This window comes from Paroedura picta, chromosome 3, assembly GCF_049243985.1.
Source record: "Paroedura picta isolate Pp20150507F chromosome 3, Ppicta_v3.0, whole genome shotgun sequence".
Lineage (NCBI taxonomy): Eukaryota > Metazoa > Chordata > Lepidosauria > Squamata > Gekkonidae > Paroedura > Paroedura picta.
Window position 1 is genome coordinate 171,636,225 of NC_135371.1, and position 12,903 is coordinate 171,649,127.

The 12,903-nt window shown below is 50.5% G+C and overlaps 1 protein-coding gene across 1 annotated transcript in view; it reads right to left on the reverse strand.

The window, feature by feature from the left end:
* The window catches only part of FGD1 (FYVE, RhoGEF and PH domain containing 1), a 63,192-nt gene that overhangs the window by 8,741 nt on the left and 41,548 nt on the right, over positions 1 to 12,903 (reverse strand). Inside the window, exons 4-13 of the mRNA XM_077329589.1 lie at positions 10,316 to 10,775; positions 8,269 to 8,358; positions 5,958 to 6,106; positions 4,710 to 4,866; positions 4,168 to 4,306; positions 3,231 to 3,289; positions 2,834 to 2,980; positions 1,841 to 1,933; positions 1,369 to 1,448; positions 291 to 321 (exon numbers count right to left, since the gene is read on the reverse strand). Coding sequence (XP_077185704.1) covers positions 291 to 321; positions 1,369 to 1,448; positions 1,841 to 1,933; positions 2,834 to 2,980; positions 3,231 to 3,289; positions 4,168 to 4,306; positions 4,710 to 4,866; positions 5,958 to 6,106; positions 8,269 to 8,358; positions 10,316 to 10,775 — 1,405 coding nt within the window. The remainder of the gene's footprint in view (positions 1 to 290; positions 322 to 1,368; positions 1,449 to 1,840; positions 1,934 to 2,833; positions 2,981 to 3,230; positions 3,290 to 4,167; positions 4,307 to 4,709; positions 4,867 to 5,957; positions 6,107 to 8,268; positions 8,359 to 10,315; positions 10,776 to 12,903) is intronic.

A 12,903-nucleotide genomic window follows, 5' to 3' on the forward strand; every position in this document is an offset into this window, starting at 1 on the left:
ACTATTACCCCTCTTGGTATCTGAAGACGTGAGCCGTGACTCACAGAAGCCCCTGCCCTGCCACAAATTTAGTCAGTGTTTAAAAGTGCTGCAGAATGCTTGCTCTTTTTTTCTCCTGGGCACCCTCCTTTCTTTATTGGACTGCCAGAAACTTATCTATGTAGGGCTGCAGGCACAGTCTCGGGATCCTGCTTTGTGCACTGGAAGTTAAAAATTGGGAGCAATCACAGGAGCTGCAGGCGACAGAGGCAGGTAAGAGACAGGGGCAGGTGAGACAGGCGGGCAGTTACCTGGATCCAATCTCGCTTCTCCTCTTCAGTCCTAAAGAACGACAAAAAATTCACCCACGCTTTAGGGCTAGAACCCGGACAAGTACATTTTCAAAATGGCCTGAATAGCCTCTCTAGGGGCAGTAGGGCAACGATGTCATGCAATGAAAGAGCGTGGGTTGGGCGTGATTTGACTCCAGTGGCACCTCAATGATTTTGGGGAAACAAACTTCTGAGAATCAAAGCTCCTTTTTTTTAAAGGTCCCAAACAAAGAGAGTTTGGGTTCTCCAAAGTGTGTACCCGGAATAACTTGATGGTCCAGGGTGCTCCTGGACTCAAATCTAACGGTAGAAGGTCTATAGATTTCGTGGTGTCCTTCATGATAGGGGGATATCGTCAAATTGGCAGAGTTTGAATAGGCAAAGAAGGGCACAGTAATAGTAATAGTAATAGTAATAGTAATAGTAATAGTAATAGTAATAGTAATAGTAATAGTAATAGTAATAGTAATAGTAATTTAGGATGCTTAGGGCTGATCCTGCGTTGAGCAGGGGGTTGGACTAGATGGCCTGTATGGCCCCTTCCAACTCTATGATTCTATGATTCTATGAATAGTAATAGTAATAGTAATAGTAATAGTAATAGTAATAGTAATAGTAATAGTAATAGTAATAGTAATAGTAATTTAGGATGCTTAGGGCTGATCCTACGTTGAGCAGGGGGTTGGACTAGATGGCCTGTATGGCCCCTTCCAACTCTATGATTCTATGATTCTATGATTCTATGATTCTATGAATAGTAATAGTAATAGTAATAGTAATAGTAATAGTAATAGTAATAGTAATAGTAATAGTAATAGTAATAGTAATAGTAATAGTAATAGTAATAGTAATAATGATGGTGGATTCTGAGAGGCACAGGCCAGTAAGCCTAACTTGAGGGGTCTGGAAGAAACAGGGAGAAGCAATTGGAGGGAAACAAAGAGTTACTACTGGGTGAGCCAATGGGAGACAAGGAAAGCAGGTAAAAATGATTGGGGCAACAAATCCTTGTGCTTGGATCAGGGCTAAGAGAAGCACCTGGGATGGCTGATGTTACCTGGCCTGGAGCTCGAGGGATCGCTGTTTCCCCGAAACAAGAAAGGTCCGGGGCACGTTGAGGCTGCTGGTCTCTTTCAGCTGCAGAGGAGGAGAGATGGAGACACAGAGGTGGTTCACACGTGCATTCGGTCAACCATCGTTCCAAGGAACAACTAGCATGTGTGAATCAATCCTTGCTGATCCAACACTGCTGTTTTTTTTCCTATATCTCCTGAGATAATGTGTGTTTCTGTGGCTTGGTTTCACCCATTCGTGAGTCACCAGATGATGGCCACCACCCACAGACACCACTTGTGTCACCTATATCCAAACATCTGGCCCAAATGTATAATTTTGTTTTCTATTTCCCCGCACAGGAGATGAAACAGGAGTCCTGGGTTAGCCCAGTTTCTTTCCCCAGATTAATTATATGCTCCCAACTTTAAAGCGTCTCCCAGGAAGTGATCTTCTGTCCCTCCCCCTTCACTTACCTCCATCCCATCCATGTCTATCCGAGCGCGGACGCCAAACTTCTGTCCGATGAGACGCAGCTTTGGCACGCAATACAGCAAACGATCGTTGAACTGGACCCAAAAAGAATGCAAGAGAAGCCATGTTCGATCAGGCCAATGGCACCTCCAATCCAACCCTCTGTGTCCCACAGCAGCCAAAACCCAGGGGCCACGAGGAGGTCCACCAGCAGGGCCAGAACTCCAGAAGCCCACCAACTGTTGCACTTCAAGCACCATGAATACAGAGCATCCCTGCCCCAGATGTATGAGAAGCCATGTTGGATCAGGCCAGTGGCCCATCTAGTCCAACACTCTGTGTCACACAGTGGCCAAAACCCAGGGGCCATGAGGAGGTCCAGCAGCAGAGCCAGAACTCCAGAAGCCCCCCCACTGCTGCTCCCCAAGCACCATGAGTACAGAGCATCCCTGCCCCAGACATAAGGAGCCTGGTGGGATCAGGCCAGTGGCCCATCCAGTCCACCATTTTGTGTTGCAGTGGCCAAAACTCACAAACAATCAGAAGGTCCACCAGCAGGACCAAATCTCCAGAAGCCCTCCCACTGTTGCCACCCAAGCACAAAGCATACAGAGCATCCCGACATGAGAACATAAGAGAAGCCATGTTGGATCAGGCCAATGACCAACCCAGTCCAACAATCTGTGTTACACAGTGGCCAAAACTCAGGGGCCATCAGGAGGTCCATCAGTGGGACCAGAACTCCAGAAGTCCTCCCATTGTGGGCCTCCAATAACCAAGAAGACAGAGAATCACTGCCCCCGACATGAGAACATAAGTGCAGCCATGTTGAATCAGGCCAATGGCCCCTCCAGTCCAACCCTTTGTGTCAAACCTGGCTGATAAAGAGAGTTGACAATGCAACCATACAAAGCAGAAAGACTCCTTCCACATTTCTCCTCAGTTAGGAAAGCTTTTGAAGGGGTGGGGTGGGGAATTCCTCCCCGGCCTCTCACCAGGATCAAGTAGCGGTCTTGCGTGGTCCCATTCTTCGCCGAGAGCTTCAGGATGTGGCCTTCCTTGATGAGCTCGTTGGTGGGATTCACGATGTCCTCCTCTCCTCCAAGCAGTTCATAAACCTTCAGCAGTGAGTGCATTCTCTCCTAGAGAGGGTCACAGTCAGACGTTGAACAGAGAACTGCACCCTGGGTAGCATGTGGACGGAGAGCAGGGAGGCTGTGGCGCTTAGCCACCTCTGGACAACTTGTCCTCGCCTCTCGATCTAACCAGCCCCAAAAGGTTGCGACAAGGATCAAGGAGGGTGAAGGAAACGCCCAGGTAAGCCCATCCTGGGAAAGGAGCGAGATCTCAATGCAATATACCGTCAGTATCGAGGAATCAGTCAGCTCTTACCATTTTGCGGATGGCGGCGTTCGAGTGCTCAGCAGCAGTTGCAATGAGTTCGAGGGATTCTGAGCATGGGGAGGAGAGAAAGGGAGGTGAACTCGACAGGCCCGACTCTGCCGTGCTCTCTTACTGAGCTAGACGCCAAAACGCCAGACACAAACATCGGCAGGAGTTAGATTGTGCAAGTCCAAAGCTCTGTTGGATCAGGCCAATGGCCCCCTCCAGTCCAACACTCTGTGTCACATAGTGGTCAAAACTCAGGGGCCAGCAGGTGGTCCCCCAGCAGGGCCAAAACTCCAGAAGCCCTCCCACTGTGGCCTCCCCAAGTACCAAGAATACCAAATATCACTGCCTTCTCTGCTCTGCTTCCCCCTCCCCCACCAGGGTTAGAATCATAGAGTCCTAGAGTTGGAAGGGGCCATGCAGGCCATCTAATCCCACCCGCAGGATCAGCCCAAAGCATCCTAAAGCATCCAAGAAAAGTGTGTATCCAACCTTTGCTTGAAGACTACCAGTGAGGGGGAGCTCACCACCTCCTTAGGCAGCCTATTCCACTGCTGAACTACTCTGTGAAATTCTTTTTCCTGATTTCTAGCCTATATCGTTGTACTTGAAGTTTAAACCCATTACTGCGTGTCCTCTCCTCTGCAGCCAACAGAAACAGCATCCTGCCACCTCCAAGTGACAACCTTTCAAATACTTAAAGAGGGCTATCATGTCCCCTCTCAACCTCCTTTTCTCCAGGCTGAACATTCCCAAGTCCCTCAACCTATCTTCATAGGGCTTGGTCCCTTGGCCCCAGATCATCTTTGTCGCTCTCCTCTGTACCCTTTCAATTTTATCTACGTCCTTCTTGAAGTGAGGCCTCCAGAACTGCACACAGTACTCCAGGTGTGGTCTGACCAGTGCCGTATACAATGGGACTATGACATCTTACACTTACTCTGAGCATCTTTGCAGTCGGGCGAGTCCTGGGGCAGCTTGAGGAGATAATCCTTCAGCAGCAGCTCGTAGCGAGGGATCCGCTGGACTGGCTCCAGCATGTGATGTTGCAGAGTCAGGTTCCCACAGATCTCTTCTCGCTGCAATACACAGAGCCCTGAAGAGAGCTGCCTGTCCTGATTTCCCTTCGGGTGTGGAAGCCTCTGCCCCTGACCCAGTGAACTAGGAAGAGCAGAGGGCAAGGCTCCCTCAAGCAGCAACCTCAGGCTCTGTTGGGATCTTAATTTGGCCACGAAAGGACCATTCTGACCCCCTCAAACCAATATTGTTCCCCACCTGTATAAAACTCCCTGACCTGGATGGCCCAGGCCAACCTGAGATGGTCAGACTTCAGAAGCTAAGAAGCATCAGCCTTGGTTAGTGCTTGGGTCCAAGAAAGTCCAAGGCCTTGGTTAGTGCTTGGGTCCAAGAAAGTCCAAGGTTGCTATGTAGTTTGATATTTGAAGCTGGGGGAAGTGTTTGAGAGGCTCTGAGTCAACCTACCTGCACTTCATGGATAATGCCCTTGAACTGCACGGAGCGTTCCATCCAGGTGTTCACCAGCTCCATGGCGCGATCAAAGTTCTTGACATATTCGCCGTACATCTTGAGGAAGGGAGCCAGTTTCTGCAGGATATCGCCAATGCGAGGGTGTTGGTCCCTGTGAGGCAGAAGTCAAAGCAGGTTAGGAAGACAGCCTTAACAATAGAAAGCCCCAAGGCAGTCAACTGTGTTCGTAACAAACTATGACCTACAAACCGCAGTTTGATCAAACCCCAGTTGGCTGCAGAGCCCAGGAGAATATCTTGACGAACCAGCGCTTGTTGGTTTACAGCGAACCAGGATTTCAATGTTTGCAAGTGATTTGCAACAGACACCCTGTGAGGGAGGTGAGGCTGAGAGAGCCCCAATACTACTGAAGAAGAAGAAGAGTTGGTTCTTATAAGCTGCTTTTCCAGTCTCCTTCCCTTTCCTCTTGCCACAACAGACACCCTGTGAGGGAGGTGAGCCTGAGAGAGCCCTGATATTCCTGCTCGGTCTGAACAGCTTTCTCAGTGCAGTGGCGAGCCCAGGGTCACCCAGCTGGCTGCACGTGGAGGAGGAGTGGGGAATCATGCTTGGCTCACTAGATTAGAACTCGGCGCTCCTAACCACCACACCAAGCTGGCTCTCTACAACAAATCAGGGTTCATTGCAATGTCTGGACTGCAACTCAAGAAAGCAGGTGAGCTCTCTCATTCACCGAGTAGTAACAGAAAAGAGCAGGAGACCATCCGGGATCCAGTAGCAAAGACCAACTGATTGCTCCAAGGGGATTCTGGTCTGAACAATTGCTCAGGGATTCCCAAGAATTAAAGAGATCCATACTTTTGAGCCCCTGGCTTCTAAAATGACGTAACAAAGATTTTGCATGCAAAGTCAGTCAAGAATCTAAAGGTCTGCTTCCCATCTCCCAGCTGAGCCGTACTATTATTATAATTTTGCTTGGTGAGAGCAGGACAAGGGAGGGGAAAAGGAAGGTTCCACTCGGTGTTGCCTCTCATTCTTTTACCCTGCTGAGCAGGACAGTTTGCATCTTGAGGAAATACGACCGCTGTCACCTTAAAATGAGCAATGGGCAGTGCTAGACCGGGCGCAGCTCCGAACTGCTGCTGAGCAAGGCATCCTGCGTCGGCAGTTCAGAGAGAACAGTAGCTTCTGCTGCCTTTGCATTTGCACAGGTGTGAGAATCGCCCTGATCCATGTCCTCACCATTCTTCCATGCGCTTCTCCAGTTCCGGGAGCAGGAACTGCTGGTGGAAGCAGTAGATGGAGCAGATGTTGGCGAAAATGCCCAGGACCACTTCAGCCGGGAAGGAGTTTCGGCTGCGGGCTTCTTCCAGCAGACGGGCACAGAAGACCTAGGAGGAAGGAAGGGGGGTCAGTAACAGGGGGGAGGCAGCTTGGCCTTGGAGTTGAGGAGGACCTCTGTCAAAGGGAGGGACTAGCGGTTCAGCACCCACCTCCCCTACCCTAGTCTTCTCTAGAAGAAGAAGAGTTGGTACTTGTATGGCGCTTTTCTCTACCAGAAGGAATCTCAAAGCAGCTTACAGTCGCTTTCCCTTTCCTCTCCCCACAACAGACACCCTGTGAGGGAGGGGAGGCTGAGAGAGCCCTGCTATTACTGAAGAAGAAGAAGAGTTGGTTCTTATATGCCGCTTTTCTCTACCCAAAGGAGTCTCAAAGCAGCTTATAATCACCTTCCTTTTTCTTCTCCCCACAACAGACACCCTGTGAGGTAGGTGAGGCTGAGGGAGCCCTGATATCATAGAGGAAGAGCTGGTTCTTATATGCCACTTTTCTCTACCCAAAGGAGTCTCAAAGCGGCTTACAGTCACCTTCCCTTTCCTCTCCCCACAACAGACCCCCTGTGAGGTGGGTGAGGCTGAGAGAGCCCTGATATTCCTGCTTGGTCAGAACAGCTTCATCAGTGCTGTGACTAGCCCAAGGTCACCCAGCTGGCTGCATGTGGAGGAGGAGCAGGGAATCATGTCCGGCTCTACAGATCAGAAGTCCGCACTCCTAACCACTACACGAAGCTAGGACACAGGTTCCCAATGTGGGGGCAATGGCACCTGCCTACAACTTTCCTGGTGCCCACTTTTAAAAAGTGGGTGGGGCTTTAGCCTAGTAAGTCTTCTGATTGCCTGTGTATCTTGTTAAATGAACCTTCCGCCTACAATGCTGAAGAGTTTCCACTTGTTATATATACAACCTCACTCCCTGGTGTTTTGTGGCTGGCTTTGTCTCTTGCGGTGGCCAGTTTGTGATTTCGTCCCTCTCCCCGTGGCAGAATTCCAAAAGGTGCCCACAGATTTAAAAGGTTGCAGGCTCCAGCACAATAAGACCCATGAGGTCAAGGGTGCATGGGTTCCAGGACAGCACAACAGCCCTGCTAGCGAGCTTTGGTGGGTAGGATGCGGTTTGCAAAAGAGATGCTGGTTTAGTCAGGCAGGAAAAAAAGCTTGTCACAATTGTGCAGCAAAGTCCTTTCAAATCTGTCTCCCTTTGGACTTCCTAGGAAAATTCTAAATATGTCTTGTTTCGTGAAACACGTTGTTTGAAACTTTCGGTTTGCAATCTGAGGTGCTGTGAGCTTGGCTGCACCAGTCAGAGCATGCTGGCATGAGAAAAAGCAAAAAGTTTAGTGAAACAGGAACTGCCTGGTCCGGCCTTGCCTTTTGGATTCTACACAAGAATTTCGCCCTGCCTTGCCTTGGATTCTGCATTAGAATATACAGAAATTGGTCTGTGTTAGCTTTCTTCCATTCCCTTAGGATGTGTTTAGAACCTCCCTCAAAGGGTGTCTGTTGTGGGGAGAGGAAAGGGAAGGCAAATGGAAGCCACTTTGAGACTCCTTTGGGTAGAGAAAAGCGGCATATAAGAACCAACTCTTCTTCTTCAGTAATCTCAGGGCTCTCTCAGCCTCCCCTCCCTCGCAGGGTGTCTGTTGTGGGGAGAGGAAAGGAAGGCAAATGGAAGCCACTTTGAGACTCCTTTGGGTAGAGAAAAGCGGCATATAAGAACCAACTCTTCTTCTTCAGTAATCTCAGGGCTCTCTCAGCCTCCCCTCCCTCGCAGGGTGTCTGTTGTGGGGAGAGGAAAGGGAAGGCAAATGTAAGCCGCTTTGAGCCTCTTTCGGGTAGAGAAAAGCGGCATATAAGAACCATCTCTTCTCTTCTTCTAATTAATATATTATTTAGTCATTTGATCTATATACCGCCCCTCACTGCGCCGTCTCACAGTGTGGGAGGATGCGTTTGCTTCTTCTGAAGAACTAATAAGATTACTTATCGTTGCACGTAGCAAATTGGTGGAATCATACATGCATCCATTTAAAAGCATGTTTTGTTATAAACCATTTTTCCCCATGAAGGCATGAAATGCAACATTTAAATGCAGGTAGTATTTCCCCTAACCTAACCTAAATGGAGCATCACACTTAATTGCGGCTGTTCCGTGACTAGGTTTCACACCTTCCCTGAAGCGGCCATGGCTGGGCTCTCCTGAGCATCCTATTTACCTGGTCCAGCAGGTACAGACGGGACACGTAGGCCTTTTCCGTTTGGAGGAGTTCGTTGGCGATTCGAAAAACCTTCTGTGGAACGGTCATCTATCGATGGGAGGAATAGAGCAGATTAAAAAAATAATTTACAGTAGAAACCTATCAAACCTTACACTTCATTTCAGGATTTATTGATTTATTTTTGTATTTATATACCGCTTGCATTCCATTCAGACTCGCAGGCGGTTCACAGTAGAATGCTAAAAACCAGTATGACCCCATTAAAACCCATTAAAATTGACATTAACACTAAGCATTAAAAAGATGGCGATACAAAGTTCTAGCCCCCCACCTGTCCAACTATAGAGGGCCAAGAGCACTTCCTCATTGGCAGCAAGGATCCAGATGTACCAACGCGGAGGGATCCACTGATGGAAACTCCAGGGCTCCCCATGGCCTCAACCATACGCTTGGGATGTCCTACATGGCAGTGGTCCCCAACCTTTTTATCACCGGGGACCGGTCAAGGCTTGACAATTTTACTGACGCCTGGGGGGGGGTAGTCTTTTGCCGACGGATGTCACCGCTGCAGCCTGATCCCCTGCTCCACTTGCTTTCCTGCCAGTGCCCCTGACTTCCCGCTGCCCACTAGGGGGCGCTGCCAGCAGCAGCTGCGCAGTGCCACACCGAGGGGGAGCCCCAGCCATAGCGGCCACTGGAGAGCACCAAAGGTGAGCCGGTGGCAGAGTGGGAGGGCAGCCCCAGAGGCAGCAGCCGGGGAGGAGGATGATGAGGAGCTGCAGCCCAGTACCGACTGATCAACGGACCGGGACCGGTCCCCGGACTGGGGGTTGGGGACCACTGCCATATGGGATCATTTCTGTTCTCTGCTGGGACTGTATCCCACATCCCCTGCTTGTCCAGATGGGTCAGCCGCTTGTGACGAGACAGGCTGAGAAATGTTTTCACAGTCAACATTTCTACAGCCTCCCTAGCTTGAAGTTATCACAGGCGGTGGATGAAAAATACATGTTCCTTCCACCACGGTGCACGTAAAGTGTTTTAACAACTTTTAAAATGTTATTTTCCTTTAATTAATACCCTACCCCTTCCAGCGCACTCTGCCACTAAATATGAAGAAGAGTTGGTCTTTATACCCTGCTTTGCACTACCAAATGGGAGTATCAAAGCAGTTTATAATCACCTTCCCTTCCTCTCCCGACAACAGGCACCCTGTAAAGTAGGTGGGGGTGAGAGAGCTCTGACAGAACTGCTAAGTGAGATGAACTCCGACTGGTCCAAGGTCACCCAGCCAGCTGCATGTGGAGGAGAGTGGAAGCAAACCCAGCTCACCAGATTACAGGCTGCTGCTCTTAACCACCACACTCAGCCTCTATACCCTGTTGTTAAACAGTTTGGCCACTGTGAGACAGAATATTGGACTACGCACATACATGAATGAACACACACACAAAGAAAGCTGACTTGTACTAAATCAGACCATCAAATATCATTCTTGTCTACTCAGGCTGGCAGCAGCTCTCTGGGCTCTCAGGCCTTTTTTAACTGGAGTTGCCAGGGATCGAACCTGGGACCTTTCGCATACTAAGCATAGGGTCTTCCACTGGTCTCAGACTGAGGTCTTTCCCATCCCTTCCTGCCTGGTCCTTTCTACTGGAGATTCCGGGGATCGAACCTGGAACCTTCTGCCTGCCAAGCTGAGGCTTTGCCACTGAGCCAGGGTCTCAGGCCAAGGTCTTTCCCATCCCCTCCTGCCTGGTCCTTTCAGCTGGAGATGCCGAGGATTGAACCAGGGACCTTCTACATGCCAAGCAGAGGATCCTCCAGTGAGCCAGAGATGGACCATTGGTCTGGTCCAGCAGGGCTATTCTTAGCTTTTCATGTTCTTCTTCCCCTCAAAACAATTCAGTGAGGTATGTTCACCCGAGAAAGAGGGCCCAGCCCAGGGTCACCTAATGACAAATGAAGGAACCTGGCAACGGGGCCCCCACTTGAGGAAGAGGGTCAGCCCGCTGCTTGGGGGCCGCAGCCTTGGCCCTCTCACCTCCTCGGAGTCCTGCCTTTCAGCCTGGGGGGGCGGGAGTTCCGGCAGAAGCTCCGCCTCGTCCCCGCTCCCGTCGTCCATGTCGCTGTCCCCTTCGGAGTCCCGTGTGGAGCGGCGCTTGATGGCGGCCACGGGAGGAGGGGCCCCCGCTCCCTCGACCACTCCCTCGTCGCCCCCAAAGCAGATCTCCTCGCTATTGGACGGCGAGCTGATGCTGTCGATGCCGCTGTCCCTGTTGGCCAGCTTCCCCCCATCGTGAGAGGGCAGGCAGGCCGCGCTCCCCACGGCCTCCTGCCCCCCCTCCAGCGCCAGGAGGTCCAAGAGCTTGTGAGCCAATTCGGCCGATTCCAGCGACGCCGGGCGATCCAGGGAGGGCTCCATGGAACCTGCCTCGGGGGTCGGGAGATCGAGGCTGGGACACGGCGAAGGGGGCTGCTCTACAGTGAGGATTATGGGTTCCCTGGAAGATATGAGAGGAGAAAAACATACACATGTTAGGATTCACTCAGGCTGAGGGCTGGTTCGAGGTTTAGAGAAGACAGGGCCCGTATCTGCCCGCCATGATGCACCCCCAGGCCTTTATATCCTTCCCACCTTTGGGCCCCCCACCTTCTCTTTGGGCCCGCCCATTATCTCCACCACCACCACAGCCTTTCTTGACCTGCAGTAGCTCAGAGCGCTGTTGCCATGGCCTCTAGCAGGACATTTAAAGGCACTAATACAATGTTGTAACAGGGACTATAAGATGATAAAATCATTCAAAGAAGAGGCTTCTACTAGCATAAAATGTCTCCAGGTCTCTCTCTCTCTAGAAACTCTCCCTGTGCAAAATATTTATTTTCCAAAATGCCACCCTTACAATTGAGAGCCTCTTGTGGCGCAGAGTGTTAAGGCAGCAGGCATGCAGTCTGAAAGCTCTGCCCATGAGGCTGGGAGTTCAATCCCAGCAGCCGGCTCAAGGTTGACTCAGCCTTCCATCCTTCCGAGGTGGGTAAAATGAGTACCCAGCTTGCTGGAGGGTAAAACGCTAATGACTGGGGAAGGCACTGGCAAACCACCCCGTATTGAGTCTGCCAAGAAAACGCTGGAGGGCGTCACCCCAAGGGTCAGACATGACCCGGTGCTTGCACAGGGGATACCTTTACCTTTAAGGCCCTCCTCAATCTTTCTGGGAAGTGGGAAGTAGATATCTTTGGAAATGTTTAAACAGAGGCTGGAGAGCCATCTGATGGAGAGGCTGATGCTGTAAAGGTTCAAAGGGGTGGCAGGTGACAGTGGATGAGCGATCGTGTCAGAATCCTAGATATTCTGGCATGAGTTTAATTAGGTTCAGTGATTGATGTTTGAAGCTGTCCATTTTGTCTGGTCTCTGCTATGCTGGCTCCTTTCACTCCTCAAGGCCATGTGCATCGTTATGGCCTCTGCTTCCCACAACATGCTGCTGGGAGGGTGTACTCCCTTAGCCTGGCGCCCTGTGCCTGGCACCCTGAATAGCTGAATGTTTTGTCTCATCTTGAAACCTGAGTCATCACCTTCCCAGGTGATGGGGATGTTCCTACGTTTTATATATGTGATTCCCTGCGTGTAACCCCAGTTCTGACTATTTTCGTTGTTGGATGCTTTTGCTTGAGAATAAAGAAACTTTCCAAAATAGAAGTTTACTTGTCTACAAGTCTAGAATTCTGACAGACAGGGTATTTTTGCCGGGGTTGGACTAGATCAGGGGCAGTCAACCTGTGGTCCTCCAGATGTCCATGGACTACAATTCCCATGAGCCCCTGCCAGCAAACGCTGGCAGGGGCTCATGGGAAATGTAGTCCATGGACATCTGGAGGACCACAGGTTGACTACCCCTGGATTAGATGACCCAGAGGCTCAATTCTAACTCTGTTATTCTACGATCCTATGATATGGGATCAGGAATCAAAGCGGCCGGTTCTACTCCGCCACTTGGAAAGGGAAATGCACCGTCCTGGGGAAACCAGCCCCAACAGAACTAGCAGCCAAGTCTAAAAATAGAATATTAACAACTGACACGCCAGATCAGACAAACCAACGAAGCTGGCATTCGAGCGTCTGACTCAGAGGCTAGCCAGAAGCCCAAGGATGCTATTGGCTCAGGCGGCGGCAGCATTTCCTCACTGCCTAAAACGCAGAGATACAGCAATCTGACTCATGCACACTTTGGCAGAGGGGGCGGGTTTTGGATGTGGCCGGTCTCAGGAGTGAGCTTCAGGCTGGCGTGACTTCTCTTGCCATGTGTAGACCCTTCAGTCCACAGATCTACCTGGGTTTTTAAGAAGTGGTGGGAAGAGACTTCACCAGGCACATTTGCAAAAGTACGCTCATGCACCAAACCCTGCTGGATGCATGGAAGGGAACGGCGCACGAGTCTGAAATGTGTCCCTACTTTCCTGTCATGGTTAAGAGCGGTGGCTGCTAATTTGGAGAGCCAAAGTTTGATTCCCTGCTTCTTCACATGCAGCCAGCTCTCTCAGCCTCACCTCTTTCACAGGAGGTGGGGAGAGGAAAGGGAAGGCGATTGTAAGCCGCTTTGAGACTTTTTCGGCCAGTGAAATGCAGGTTAT